This window comes from Scyliorhinus canicula, chromosome 4, assembly GCF_902713615.1.
Source record: "Scyliorhinus canicula chromosome 4, sScyCan1.1, whole genome shotgun sequence".
Taxonomy (NCBI): Eukaryota; Metazoa; Chordata; class Chondrichthyes; order Carcharhiniformes; family Scyliorhinidae; genus Scyliorhinus; species Scyliorhinus canicula.
In genome coordinates this window covers 221,304,972-221,320,947 of record NC_052149.1, presented here as the reverse complement: position 1 = coordinate 221,320,947, position 15,976 = coordinate 221,304,972, and the positions used below count along the sequence as shown (strand labels likewise).

Below are 15,976 nucleotides of genomic sequence, written 5' to 3'. Positions count from 1 at the left end.
TCCTCTCCCATCGCCTTTCCCCCCCCCCCCCCCATCCCTCCATCCTCTCTGCTCTTCATCATCGCCCCAACCTCTCCTCTCTCACATTCTGCTGACCATCATCTTATGTATCCGAGGACCACCCACCACCGGCTCCTTATGTTTCTACCAAGAGGAAGAAGTTACTGCTTTGGAGTTATTCAATTTTTAAAAACCCAATCTGTTGACAAATGTGGAATAAACACACAATATGGAAGATCTGTAATCAAAATAAAACCACATTTTACTGAATATAATACAAAATAAAACGCAAAACACTTTCTGTACAAACTCATACACTGGAACAATATATTAAACACTGGCCGCACAAATACAATACACAGACATCGCATATGACTAAAATGCAAAGAAATAGAACAGGTGTACACAGCTGCAGAGGGACGAATATGGAGAGGCTGCAACTTCCATCTCCAGTGTCAAACTCAGTTTACATTGTGATTGCACTCTTCATGCAGTTCAGCACCCTGTAACAATCCAAAACGTTGCCTGTTATACAGTATGATACTAAATAAGGCTCTTTTTGATGTCTGAACCTTCACTAACACACAATTCATTTGAAGTTTTACGTCCCTAAAATCAAGTACGACCCTAAACAACACAGTCAGTATTTCTTTAAATGTGGCCTTTAAGCCCAGAGTCCAGTTTGCATGTTACTCTTGGGCCAGGACGTCGTAACAACTTCAAATGAAGACCACTTTATCTTCAGTGCCATTTAACCACATGTTGGCCCAGAACAGGGGATAATGATAAGGAAGTGGTTCAACACCGGCGTGTTGCAAGGAACATTGAGCCAGCGCTAAGTATAATGGCTCAGCATCACATAATTGGGGATGCAGCGCCCTCTCCTGGTACAATGCCAAAATGGTAGTCAGGCAGAGAAAAGAAAGCACTGAATTTTTTTTTGTTTCTATCTTGTGGAGTATCTAATGTTTGGTAAAATTCTGATCAGCTATTTGATGATGAACTACTAATTTCCTTGTACAGGACAGCGGATTTTGAGTACAGTATGACCAGCGGGCAGGTATGTTCGATGTGACACCCCTGCTCCTGATTTCTTTCTCCCTGAACAAATGTCAAATCCAGAGCCTCACACGAACGTCAATTCTCACTCGTCAGAAATAAATCTGCATTACCCCAAACTACTACTCTGCAATGAATTATTCACGTGGCTACAATTCTATCCTTAATAAAGAAATCTGTCAGATGTTACAAAATGTTCACATTTACATAAATAAGACACTTGGGAGCATTTTATGGAAACAGATTTTGAGTGTGAATAGGTTTGCTGTGTCAAATATCCATTCTTCTTCATTTGAAAGATTGTCATTAAATGAATGTTGAGGACGTGCCTGTATTTACTGGTGCACTGAATAATTATCATTTCTTTTTCTGAACTGCATGCTCAGACAAATGTAAAGAATGTGGTGGAATGGGATATTTTCCCTTTCAGGCAACAGCGAGATTCATTCCCTGACCAAGTGTAGCACAGCTAGATGCGGAATAAAGCTCCTGGGCTTTGGCAATGATGGTGGCCTCAGTTCCCATGTAAAATAACAGAAAAAAGTGTAAAACATCGGCAAAGTTACTAACCCCCTCCCACCCCACAACATGCTGAATTCAAACTGTTGTCAGTGAAACATAGCAAGTATCAAGTTAGCTTTGGTGATACTTTCAGACGTGCATGACCATTAACAGTGGAAGCTGGTGTAAATATCCATTGCAAAGAGACGGTGCACAAAATAGTGTCCAACTGTCCACAGTCTCTCAGTAATCCAATACTTTTACGGCTGGGAAGAGATTATATTTCCATTACTAAAAAGACATTTTTACAATCTCACTGGCATTACATCGTAAAAGTTAGACGATTGTGTTTGTTTTCCCAATGTCTTGCCAGTCTTTAGTGTGGCATTTCCTCTCAGTTCATCAGTAGCCACCTAATGTCACCTCAAGGCTGAAGCCTTACTCGCGTAATGGCGATCTGTTGTTGCAACATTTGTGTCGTGGCGGGCCTATGAGCCTGGGACATGTTTGATCAGCTCTTTTGTCCAGAGGGTGCTCAAATTGACCATTCCACTTGCACCCACAGTGACGTTATTGCAGTGGTCTAAAGAGCAAGCAGCAAGTGGTCATCAGTGGTCCTGACCTGACATAGTGCATGGTAAAGACATGAAAAAAATCCTCTCCTTAAAACATCACCTCTTCACAACTGCCATAGTCACTCTCCATTAGATCAGAGTCCTCGTAGCACGTAGGCATGACTAGACGGGGCACCACAGCTTGTGCGTGCATGGGCCCGCACTCTGCATAGGAGGGCTGGGCAACACTGAGGCGAACGTGAACCTTCTGGTAGCCAGACTGCATGGGAATGCCTGCGACCTGAGATTTCAGCAGCTCTGCCGGATAGTAGCTGATGGCAGTGTATTCATTCTGGCAACGTGACGCCAATAAAGCCCCTGGATCAACATCCGGGAAGTCTTCCAAGACCTGGTCGTTGTACTGCAGAGCCAGGGGTGCTCGCTTGCTCCGTGAGGAATAATGGTCCAGTGGGAATGGGAAGCCATCGTATCCGACCAAGTGTTCTTTGGCCACTGAATGTGGGAGATTCTCTTCCATTCCTTCATATTGTGAATATTCCTGCATTCTTGATGAATGGGACTGAGACTGGGGTGGCCAGACTGGAGGGTCCCCGTGATAGACTGAAATTTAAAACAGAAAGTTGAAAGAACTTTAAAATATTCAAACGGTGCACAAATAATTAAGAGGCATCCTCAAAATGAATCAACAGGGATTAGAGCATTTTCCTTCAGCTTTGTATTTTCCCCTTTCAACACAGTCTGGATCCGGCAACCAACTACCCCTCCCACCCTCCACTAACCCACAGCTGGCCCTGAGCAGAGGTTGGTGATGGGGGTGGGGATCCCTCATTAGCACAGCACATGATCAGTAGGGCGACCCGGACCTCTAGCGTTGACTTGTCTATCCCTTCCACTCGACTCCAAGGCCTCTGCAGCCTACTCCACTATGGCATGTTTCCATGCCCCTCTCCAATAAATCTAAACTGCATTAACTATTCACACAAGAGGAGGAAAAAACAGTAACATACAGAACTGAAAAGTACCAGTAACACATGCCTGAACTGGTGGTGTATATTTTAAAATGGAACTCCGGTATGACTGGAGTCTGTGGGCAGGAGTTTTCTGCTGTTTCTGCCGGCGTGATTGTCCGGGCCCACCGATGGTGTGCCCCGACACGCAAAGGGTGCGAACAACGGGAAGTCCCATTGATAGCGGCGTGACTGGAAGATCTGTCGCCTCCATCACTGCAAACCACGCCGTGGTGGAGTGAGGGGAGGAAGGGGGGGAAATAGAAAATCTCACCCATTTTTATTAATTATTACTGCAATTTGAAAATGATGAACTGGTTGTTCCTCCTGAGTGGGTCTGGCATGTCTTTTACTTCTGTCATTTCTCTCATCGTGTCTGCTTTTATCTTGAGCTATTGTCATTTTTGCAAGTCCATTATCTCCTCTTCTCCACTGATTCTTTCTTATTTTTCTTGCCTACGCATTCCTATCCTTTACTCATTGAATCACAGGACATTGTTCACCGATAGCACCATACTGCCATCTGCAGTTTATAATCTGCTTTAAATGCTGCAATAAAACGTGAGATGTTCTAAAGACAGCGCCTTTTGCAGCGCACCTTAGACCAACTACCCACCTGGACACTAGCAGATCCTTACTCTCCCATAACAGCTGAAAACCTCAGATCCACAACATACATATCGTCCGTTCCTCTCTGGCGGCATCTTGTTAAGGTTTAACTTTTTCCTCCAGTTTCCTTTTTTTTTAATTTAGTGTACCCAATTCATTTTTTTCCAATTAAGGGGCAATTTAGCGTGGCCAATCCACCTACCCTGTACATCTTTTGGGTTGTGGGGGCAAAACCACAAACATGGGGAGAATGTGCAAACTCCACACGGACAGTGACCCAGAGCCGGGATCGAACCTGGGACCTTGGTGCCGTGAGGCAGCAATGCTAACCACTGTGCCACCGTGCTGCCCCTCCAGTTTCCTTTTTGCTCAATTGTTAGGATTTCTTTTCATTTTAAGTTTACTTTTTATCTTTGCAACTTGTCTGATTTTACTTCCTGCTTTGAGGAGCTTTTGCTTATTGCGTTTACTATTCATTTTGTTTTTATCTTGATATTTTTCCATCGCTTTTTCTATTTGCTTTCTTTTTAATACCCGTGTTTTGCCACTCAAACAATCCATAAAGGAGGCTTCACTTCACCAACAGGTCCCGGCCTGTAAGAAAGGCAACACCATGCACTGTGGAGCTAAAGGGAGTGTAGGAACAGTGGAGCAACAACTAATAGATTGCCAACAAAATGTAGGCTGTTGTTAGTGCCCAGTGATTCGCTCAATTTATCAGGTAGCTGTGACATTCAGATTAAGGAGGCCCCAGGTTAGACTCCTAGTCTGTCTAACTTCAAGATGATATCAGCTTGGCTGGAACGTAGGAACAGGAGTCGGCCACTCAGCTCCTCATGTCTGTTCCCCTATTCAATTAGACAATGGCTGATCTGTATCTTAACTCGATCTACACGCCTTGGTTCTGGAATCCTTAATACCCTTATCCAACAAAAAGCTATCAGTCTCAGCTTTGAAATTTTCAATTGACCCCCAACTTCAACAGTTTTTTGGAGGGAGGGAGTTCCAGGTATTCGCTTTGTGTGAGAAAGAGCTGCCAGGCTTCAACTTTGAACAAACTGGCTCTAAATTTTGATATTGAGTCCCTTTGTTCCAGACTCCCACAGCGAATGATATTAATTTCTCTTTAATCACCTCATGAACTCCATTGGGTCGCTGGAATTGTCCTCATTAGCAATAGTTTAAGGCGAGAGAATAATGGCCAGGGAATCTGCTGCCGTTTGCATTCTCATGATCCCTGGTAATCGTTGGCGGAGAACAACATTAAAGTTAATGTTAAAGGCTTAATGCTTAATTCCTCTGTTGTTCAGTCTGACAGCCGACTAACATTGATCATTGAGACTCACACAAGGATAATGCATGTCCGACTGGAGGCCGACGAGCACTGGTAAATCTGTGCCAGCATTAAACCAGAGTGCGGACGTGTCAGGCAATAAGGGGAAACTACCCAACACAATAGAACTCTCTGAGTTCTCAACTTTTGTCATCCAGACAGTAATGTGGAGGGTGGGCTGTCTACTCATTATAGGACAAAAACGAAGTGTGAGTGTGAGTTCTGAAACAGCATTGCTGGGTTACCTCGGAGGGTGAAAATAATACCACCCCCCTCCCCCATCCCCCAACCCCTCCTGTCATCCTCTAGATTGTTATTGGTCTCAAAAGGCACTAGATATGGTCTCCCAATAGATCCGCCTTGGCTGATACCTAAATACAGAGACAAATGACATGGGAACTGAGTGTAAATGATTCCAGTCAAAGGAATCGCTGCTGCTGCAGGTCAGGGCAGGTCTGATCTTCAAGGCTCTCAGCCAAAGCAAGAATTTGAGGTCTCACAGGCATGTCATTCTGAGACATTAATGCAGCAATCAGCATTTGAAGGCGAACTGGCCTCATGGAATGTCAGTGGCAAACTGCTTTTCATTCGCGCAGAACCAAAAACTGTCAAGTCACTCAGCACACACCTGGCCCCAAATCTGGAAATTTCCTGATTAGCACAGGTCAGCTCCAAACTCACTGAGCTGCTCGGCGTCCCTCAGCAGAAGGTTTCTAAAGTAAATTTGAGACAATTCTCTTTTAACCTATTTAAGCCTTGTTTAAGTAGAAAGATCCCAAAGACAGCAAAGCATATGGAATGTTGAGCTTGATAAGTATAGGGGCATTGAGTCGAAAAGCAGGAAGGTTTTGCAGAAACTTAATTAAAGCCCAGGTTAGGCCACAACTGAATATTACATCCAGTTCGGGTGACCGTATTTTAGGAAGGATGTGGATGGAGGTCCTTGAGAGGATGCAGAAGAGGGACTGGCCAGAGTGGTCCCAGGGGTTAAGTAATTCAGCTAAAATTTAGAGTAGAGAAGCTGGGGCTGTTGTCCTTGGAGCAAAAGGGATTGAGGGACATTTTTATCCATGTGTATCAAATTCTGATAGGTTCAGGTGAGGTAGGCAAGGTAAAGCTACTAAGGCATGGACTGGATGGAACAAATGGCTTCCCTCTTTGCTGCAAATGACTCTAAGATAATAAATGTTGATTGTTCTCACCCTCGTACTCACACTCCCACGTCGTCTTTGGAATAGATTCATTATCCGAGTTGGATGAGGGAGGAGCAGGAAGGTTTGGTGCCACGCTGCACACAACAGTTGACCTGCACTTGCTGTGAACTGGGTTGAACGTATTGAGGTCTGGATGCCCGGGTGATCCTTGGTATAAATCTCTCTCCATGTCGTATGCAGAGCCCTTGAGAATGTTGAGTGGGATCAGCGCAGACGAATGTGAAGCACAGTAAGTGTTCGTTGTTTGACTCTTTGACAGCTCGTTGCTGCCCAGAATGTGCAGGGAAGTTTGCTTCTTCTTTTTGCTCCTGACTTTACGGAAGACGACAAACAGTGCAACTAAAATGCAGATCACCAGCACTGCCCCTACTATTTCAATAATTTCATAGTGGCTGATGACGATCGGGGAGCTCCGCAACTGCCCCTCCGCGAATATCTCGCACAATTTGCCCGTGTATCCAGACACACAGCTGCAGTTAAATAAATGATAGAAATTCTCACAGCTCCCGTTGTTCAGGCAAGCGTGCTTTGGGCATTCGTTAAAGTCCTCTTTGCACCTGAGAATTCAAAGCATACAGTTGTTAGAGACAGTTAACTTGACTTTCGGTGGCGGCTATGAAGGAGTAAGCCGCACATTTGGTGGCTCCCGCTCTGGTTGGACTTTTGGACCTTTCCCCCGTTTTTCTACCGGACTTGAATTGTAAAACGGATGTTAGTGGCAATTGTTTACTGAAGTCCCACATCGGTGCATGAAGAGAAGGACTAGTAGTGTTCGTAACGACAGAAACAAAAGGATAGAGAAGGTTTGGGCTGTAGCTGTAACAGGAGGCAGCATGTCGGAGTGGCGAACCTCTGGCTTGTCGACCCAGCGGTCTATGGAGCAGCTGATGCAAGTCATTCAGGAAGGCTTTGCTACGCAGAAACGGGACTGCTTGGACCCGTTTTTGAGTGTCGATTGAGTGGATGGGGCTTAGATTGGGCAATCCACAAGGTGGAGAAGGTGCTGGCTGAGCAGGAGGAACATCAGACTGCGGTGGAGCTGGAGGTGGGGGTGCTGATGGACCAGCAGAAGAAGCTCCTGGAGAAGGTAGAGGACCTTGAAAATAGGTCCTGCCGGCAGAACCTAAGAATCGTCAGGCTCCTGGAAGGGTCCTAAGGAACAGACTCTGGGGCATACATCACAGACATGTTTGTGAAGCTGCTGGGGGATGGGACATTCTCCCGGCCCTTGGAGGTGGATAGGGCTCGCAGAGCACTCGCGAGGAAGCCACGAATGGGAGACCCCCCGACCCGACCCCCCCCCCCCCCCCCCCCCCCCCCCCCGAGGGTAATGGTGGTGAGATTCTGCAGGTTCTCGAATAAGGAGCGCATTCTACTGTGGGCCAAGCAGACACGGAGCTGTAAATGGGACAATAACATCCTGCGGGTTTACCAGGACCTGAATGTAGAGGTGGCCAGGAGAAGAGCAGGCTTCAACCAGATCAGGTCGATCCTTTTCAAGAAAAAGGTGAAGTTTGGACTGTTATACCCAGCCCGTCCCTGGGTCACACTTGAGGATCAGCACTTCTACTTCGAGTCGCCTGAGGACGCGTTGGACTTTGCGAAAAAGAAAGGGCTGATGATGGATTGAGAACTTTGAACTTGACTGCAACATTCATGTTTTTGGTTTTTTTTCTTTTTGTTTTTCTGTTTTTGCAATAAGTTTCTCATTTTGCGTTTCATGGAAGATGTTTGTGATGCCCTTTGCATTGGTTTGGAACCAGCTGTAGAGCTGAGTGAGTTACGGTTTTTAGTTGCACTGTTGGGGGATAGAGGGGTGCTTGTTTTGATCTTAGTGTTTTTTCTGTTGGGCAATTGTGTGGGGATTGTTTGATGCTGGAGTTTGTTTGTATGAGCATGGGGGAGGGTGGGGAGGGATCAATAGGTGGGAGACAATCTGGCGCCAGGAATGGGGGCCACCCAGCTGGGCGAGCTAGCTCTCAGAAGTTCAGTAGGGGGTGCGCATATGTTCGGTTTATCAAAGGGGTTGGGTTACAGAGTGTTGTTACGGGGGGGCAGGGGGGGGGCGGGGAGGAGCGAATGTTCTGCTGACGAGGGAGGGACTTGGGCTGAGGGACAGAGTGGAGGTTGGGAGCGGGGGCTGCCTGGGGCTGGACCGGTGGAGGCGGGCCTAAAAAAGGGGATGGCTGATCGGCAGGTTTGGGGGGGGGGGGGCAATGAGGCCCCCAACTAGGCTGGTCACCTGGAATGTTCGAGTGTTAAATGGGCCGGTCAAAAGGGCACGTGGGTTCGCACATTTTAGGGGATTGAAGGCAGATGTGGTAATGTTGCAGAAGACGCATCTTAGAGTAACGGACCAGGTTAGACTGAGGAAAGGCTGGGTCAGTCAGGTCTCTCACTCAGGTCTAGATTCAAAGACTAGAGGTGTCGCGATCCTGATCAATAAGCGGGTGGTGTTTAAGGCGGGTAGAATAGTCTCGGATGTGGGAGGTCGGTACATTATGGTCAGTGGGACACTGGAGGGGGTGCGGGTGGTATTAGTAAATGTGTATGTGCCAAATTAGGATTATGTGGAGTTTATAAAGAGGATGCTGGGGACGATACTGGACCTGGACTCGCACAGGTTGGTCATGGGAGGGGACTTCAACACAGCGGAGTTCTATAAAAAGTTCTCGGGGATATTGGGGCCGGTGTTGATGAGGACGTTCAATGAGGCAAGGGACAGAGGGGTGCTGCCCCCGACGATGTCACAGGCAACGATTTCGCTGATTCTGAAGCGGGACAAGAACCCGGAGCTGTGTGGGTCCTACAGGCTGATCTTCCTGTTGAATGTGGATGCCAAGTTGCTGGCCAAAATCTTGTCCTCCAGGATTGAGGATTGTATTCCGGACGTTATTGGGGAGGACCAGACGGGGTTTGTTAAGGGTAGGCAGTTGGTGGCCAATGTAAGAAGGCTGTTAAATGTGATCATGATGTCCCCAGAAGGTAGGGAGGTGGAGGTAGTGATCGCAATGGATGCAGAAAAGGTTTTTGATCGGGTAGAATGGGACTATCTGTGGGGGGTACTGGGACGGTTCGGATTTGGGCGGGGCTTTATCGACTGGGTCAGGTTGCTGTATCAGGCTCCTGTGGCAAGTGTACGACGAATAGGACAACATCGGACTATTTTAGACTGCACCGGGGACGAGACAGGGATGCCCCCTCTCCCCACTGTTGTTTGCGCTGGCTATAGAGCCGTTGGCATTTGCTCGGAGAGCTTCAAGGGGCTGGAAGAGATTGGTTCGAGGGGGGGGGGGGGGGGGGGGTGAATAGAGCACAGGGTTTCGCTCTATGCGAATGACCTGTTTCTGTACGTTTTAGACCCAATAGAGGGGATGGAAGAGATCATGAGGGCTCTCGGGGAATTTGGCCAATTTTCGGGGTATCAGCTTAAAATGGGAAAGAGTGAGATGTTTGTGGTCCAGGCGAGGGGTCAGGAGAGGCGACTGGGAGAGCTGCTGTTTCGGTTAGTAGAGGGAAGCTTTAAGTACCTAGGAATCCAAGTGGCGCGGGAATGCATAAATTGAATCTGGCCCGGCTGGTGGACCAAATGAAGGGCGATATTTGGAGATAGGAGGCGCTTCCATTGTCTCTGGCTGGGAGGGTGCAAACGGTGAAGATGACGGTCCTCCTGAGGTTCCTATTTGTATTTCAGTGTCTCCCCATCTTTATTCCGCGGTCCTTTTTTAAGCAGGTCAACAGAGTGATCACGGGCTTCGTCTGGGCGGGCAAGACCCCGCGAGTAAGGAAGGTAATGCTTGAGCGGAGTCGGGGAGAGGGCGGGCTGGCGCTGCCAAATTTTAGCAACTATTACTGGGCGGCTAATATAGCCATGATCGGGAAGTGGGTGGTGGGGGAGGGGTTGGCATGGTTGCGCACGGAGGAGGCTTCATGTAACGGCACCAGTTTGGGGGCGATGGTAACTGGGCCTCTCGCTCCCGCTGGCGTGGTACTCCACCAGTCCAGTGGTGGTGGCGGCCCTGAGAGTTTTGGGCCAGTGGAGGCAGCATGTGGGAGCAGTGGGAACATTGGTCTGATCCTCAATCTGTGATAATCACCAGTTTGCCCCGGGGAGTATGGACAGGGGGTTCCGGTTATGGCGGAGAGCGGGGATTGAGAGGATGGGGGATATGTTCACAGAGTGGAGCTTTCCGAATACGAGAGTGTTGGAGGAAAAGTTTGGGTTGGCGAGGGGAAACAAATTCAGGTATCTGCAGGTGCGCGACTTCCTTCAAAAACAGGTGCCAACCGTCCTGCTCCTACCGCTAACGGGGATTCCGGACAGGGTAGTTTCCAGAGGTGGTGTTGGAGAAGGGAGCTTCCCGGACATTTATAAGGAGCTTATAGGGTCGGAGGAGATGCAGACCGAGGAGCTGAAGCACAAGTGGGAGGAGGAGCTGGGAGGAGAGATAGAGGATGGTCTATGGGCGGACGCATTGAGTAGAGTCAACACGTCCACAACATGTGCCAGGCTCAGCCTGATACAATTTAAGGTTGGTCACCGGGCTCACATGACAGTGGCCCGGATGAGCAGATTCTTTGGGGTGGAGGACAGGTGCACAAAATATGTGGGAGGACCAGCGAACCATGTCCACATGTTTTGGACATGTCCAAATCTTAGAGGATTTTGGCAGGGGTTTGCAGATGACATGCCCACGGTGTTAAAAACAAGGGTGGCGCTGAGTCCTGAGGTGGCGATTTTCGGGGTGTCGGAAGACCCGGGAATCCAGGAGGAGAAAGAGGCAGACGTTCTGGCCTTTGCTTCCCTGGTAGCCCGGAGACAGATACTATTAGCTTGGAGGGACTCAAAGCCCCGAAGTCAGAGACCTGGCTATCGGACATGGCTAGCTTTCTCTGTTTGGAGAAAATCAAGTTGGCCTTAAGAGGGTGACTGTTAGGGTTCGCCCAGAGGTGGCAACCGTTCGTCGACTTCTTCGCGGAAAATTAATCGTCAGTAGATGGTGGTGGGTGGTGGGGGGTAGTTTAGATTAGAGTAGTGGGTCAATAAGGGGGGGACCTGTACGAGAGGTACAGTGCTTTTGCACTATGTTCATGGGGTTTCATGTATATTGTTTACTTTGTTGTTACTATACCAAAAATACCTCAATAAAATACTTCTTAAACAAAAAAGAAAGTTAACTTAGTTGGGGGACGGAGGACGTGTGGGGAGAGCCTACCCACTGGTTCAGAGTTAAAATCAATGTCTCTCCGGAGCTTTACACACAACGAATCATCCGTAGCCCACGCTGACCACCGTCAGGATGGAGACAGGGCACCTTAACTAGCATCAGCACCCCTAGGTCAGGCAAGTGGAAATGGTCTTTGTGCTACTGATTGTTATGTAGTGACCTCCACGGGTGACATGTCATAATAAAATGACCTTGACCATGACAATCTTCACAGTTCGACAGAAATATTACCATTAAACCTGAATGGACAATGCCACTTCAGAACGGTGCCTTTTGCAAATAGTCTTAAATCATAAAACTCATGTCAGACAGCAAAGGAAATCATTCCACAGTAACAAGGCAACAGCACAAAGAGCTTCAATTGTTTTTCTTAAGTCATAAAGGAACCTGTTAAAGATAGAAACATTAAGCGGCAGTGTCTTCAGCGCATTGTTAGATGTAAAAATATAATGTCAATATACGCACATGATAAGCATTGAAATAAAATGCAATTATTCATTGAAATTCTGGTCTCTTTATTTCAGGCTCACTTTTTTAATTCTTTCATGGGATGTAGGCGTCACTGGTTAAGTCATCATTTATTGTCCATCCCTAATTGTGCTTGAGAAAGTCACCGCATTACAATACGGCAGTGATTGCACTGAAACGGACACAGAGGAAAGTTACCAGGATGCCACCTGAGCTGGAGGGTCTGATCTATGAGGAAAGATTGGATAGGTACGGCTGTTTACCTTGGAGAAGCGCAAGTTGAAAGGGGACCTGATAGAGGTGTATAAGATTATGAGGGGTGTAGATAGGGCAGATATGAAGGCAGTTTTCCATTAGAAGAGGGTTCAATAACCAGGGAACACTGATTCAAGGGGCAAAATTCTCAGACCCCCCGCAGGGTCGGAGAATCGCCCGGGGTTGGCGAAAATCCCGCCCCCGCCATGGCAGAAATTCTCCGCCACCCAGGAATTGGCGGGGGCGGGAATAACGCCCCGCCGATCGGCGAGGCCCCTGCGGCGATTCTCCGGCCCGCGATGGGCTGAAGTCCCGCCACTGAGAGGCCTCTCCCGCCGCCGTGGTTTCAACCACCTCTGGTGGCGGCGGGACCGGCGGCGCGAGCGGGCCCCCGGGGTCCTGGGGGAGGGGAGCGGGGCGATCGGACCCCGGGGAGTGCCCCCACGGTGGACAGGCCCGCGATTGGGGCCCACCGATCGGCGGGCGGGCCAGTGCCGTGGGGGCACTCTTTTTCTTCCGCCGCCGCCATGGCCTCCACCATGGCGGAGGCGGAAGAGAACCCCCCAGCGCGCATGCGCCAGTGGTGACGCCATTCTCCAATCCCATATTAACCCTTGCTCTGTTGAGCACCTTTACACTACAAGGGCATGGACACAATATCACAACAGCTCACTTTCTCCTCGAAAGAAAACTTTCCTCCCTTCCAATGGAATATTGCAATATAATCTTTACTTGCTATCCCTTTCCACCCCCACCTCAAGGGCGCGATTCTCCCCCCCCCCCCCGTTTTTCACGGCGACCGGCGATTCTCCGACCCGGATGGGCTGAGCGGCCTGCCGTTCGCGACCGTTTCACGACGGCGGCAACCACACCTGGTCGCTGCTGTCGTGAAACGGGTGTGGAGATGCCCGTTTGGGGCTTGGGCCTGGTGAGGAATGAGCACCACGACTGTGCTCGGGAGGGGACAGGCTCGCGATCGGTGCCCACCGATCGTCGGGCCGGCATCTCAATCGGACGCACTATTTCCCCTCCGCCGCCCCACGGTATCAAGCCGCCACGTCTTGCAGGGCGGCCGAGGGGAAAGAAGGCCACCGTGCATGCGCGGGTTAGAGCTGTCAGCGTCGTGACGTCAGCCGCGCATGCGCGGGTTGGAGCCGGCCAACCTGCGCATGCGCGGCTGACATCATTAGGCGCGCCGGCCGCGTCATTCTCGGCGCGCGCCCCCGCGGCCGAGATTCACGGAGCACCGCTCCTAGCCCCGCCGGGAGGGAAGAATAGGGGGCGAGGAGCGGCCTCCGAGGCCGTCGTGAAACTCGGCCGAGTTCACGACGGCCCTCCTGATTTTTCCCGGGAGCGGAGCATTCCGCCCCAAGTCTCTGACATTGAATCTAGAGACTGGGGAAATAATGGGGGTGATTCTCCAAGCCCCGTGCCGGGCCGGAGAATCGGAGCAACCGCGCCAAGACACCCCGACACCGAGGTGCCGAGAATCGGCGCCATTTGCGTCGCCGCGGAATTGGCGGGGCTGAGCAGCCACTCCGACACGACAGAGTCCAGTCGGCTCCATTCACCCCTGGTCTCTTCCAGCGGGAATTCTGCGGGAACGCTCGGTGGGGACGGCCTGTGGAGGGGGGAGCTCCTTCACTTGGAGGGGGGGGCACCAATCGGCGGGCCGGCCTCTCCCCCCCCCCTCCTCCCGGGCCTACATTCTGCCGCCGCTGGCCCCTGAACACCGACCCCATGTTGGGTCGGGGGCGGCACGCGTGATAAGTTCCCCGCGCATGCGCAGGATGGCGCGCAGCCCAACTGCGCATGCACAGGATTGAGCTGGCCCAACTGCGCATGCACGGGTTGGCACGGCGTCCATTTGGCGCCGCGTACGGAGGCTGGAGTGACGTGAACCGCTCCAGCACCGTGCTGGGGCCAGAATAGGTCGTGTTCGGGCCCTGTTCGCGCCATCGTGAAACACGACGGCGTTCACAATGGAGCGAACATTTGTACGCCATGTCGGAGAATCGCCTCCAAGAATCGGGAACCAGGAATTAGCAGAGGAGTTAAACAAATATTTTGCGTCAGTCTTCACGGTGGAAGGCACTAATAACATTCCAAAAAAACGAAGTAATCAAGGTATAGATGGGAACAAAATAAATACAATAACAATGGAAAAAGTACAAGGGAAACTAATGGGGCTAAAGACCGATTGGTCCCCTGGACCTGATGGGTCGCATCCCAGGATATTAAATGAAGTAGCCACAGAGATAGTGGATATACTGGCAGAAATCTACCAAGAGTCCTTAAATTCGAGAAAAGTCCCAGAGGATAGGAACATTGGCAATGTAACACCTTTATTTAAAAAAGGGAGACGAGAAACAAGTAACTGTTGGCCAGTTTGCTTAATTTCTGTCATGAGGAAAATGTTAGAGTCCATTATAAAGGAAATAATTATTTAGGAATACAATCAAGCAGAGTCAGAATGACTTCAAGAAGGGGCAACCATGCCTGACAAATTTGTTCGAATTATATTTTTATAGGTGGGACGGCAAGTGATGAGGATGGCACAATGGCGTGATTTAACAGGGAGGGGAGGGGGGGGGAGAGGGGGGAGAGAGTCCAGTTTTGGGTACCTTTGGTGGGGTGTTTCTCGGTGCCATCAGCACAGAGAATGACCCTGATATCAAACGGGTCTCTGTTTCTTTGGTCTTGGTGAAGAACGCCCCTTTCAGCTTGTCAGTAAAGGAGGAGATCTGGATGCCATTTTTAAATGTCCCGATCTCTGGACCCCCCACCACAGTACCCGGACCCCAGACCCCCCCCCCCCACCACACCTATTAGAGGACCTCAGGTACCCCCCTCACAAGGTCAGGGCACCCCCAGGCCTGATCACTGGCAGTGCCAACCTGGCACCTTGGCACTGCCCGGGTGCCCAGCTTGCAGGGCCACGGTTCCCGGATGGCAGTGGGAGTGCCATGTAAGACCGTGTTCAGAGTTCGACCACACAGCGGCCTCCAATGACCTGGGTGAACCCCCCAAGTGCCATTACGCCTGGTCCACGTTTGTGTGGGCCAGTACTAAACGGCGCCATGGTGAGGTCTCCCAGGCGCGGACGTTTGATCCCGAGCCTTGCGAGAAGCTCCTCCTCACTCTTCTGTCCAATATCAGAGTAGCCTGCTCCCATCTCAATTCTTTCAGAGTTCCACCAGTCACCAATCACAAATATAGGCTACTCAGCACCAGCAATGATACATTTACGCCATTGGATGAAAAGCTGAGCATTTCCCCCCATTTCTTAAAAATGTTGAGCAGTGCATTTCTTACTTTTCATAGCTTCCCACCATGTTCACAGCAGCTGCATCCTAATATGTGCCAGGCATTGCATGTTTCCAGAAATTGAAACTTTGAACTGCTCCTCTGAGGCCAGTTAATGAGCTCATCAATGAGATCAACAAACGCTTCACATGCAGCTTCCCGGCTCTGCACCTCTATTTCTATTTGAGAATCTGATGGTGTTCCAGATGGTAAAGTGACTCCCTTCGGGAGCATGCTTTCCAATGCACTCCTGCACCCATTCTTGCCTCACTGGCATTTGAACATCCATTCCAGTTTCTTTTCTCTGGAAAACTGAAGACTAAGCGGAGACCTGATGGAAATTTTCTTTAAATTATGAAGTGGTTCAACAGGATGAAAGTGGGGAAACTGTACCCACTTTTGGATGAATCAGAATTAGGCA

At 49.7% G+C, this 15,976-nt stretch overlaps 1 protein-coding gene across 1 annotated transcript in view; it reads right to left on the bottom strand.

The window, feature by feature from the left end:
* Positions 1 to 239: 239 nt before the first annotated feature.
* fat2 (FAT atypical cadherin 2) overlaps positions 240 to 15,976 on the bottom strand; it is a 176,481-nt gene continuing 160,744 nt past the window's right edge. The window contains 2 exon segments of the mRNA XM_038796111.1: positions 240 to 2,735; positions 6,287 to 6,855. Coding sequence (XP_038652039.1) covers positions 2,224 to 2,735; positions 6,287 to 6,855 — 1,081 coding nt within the window. The 3' untranslated portion in view covers positions 240 to 2,223.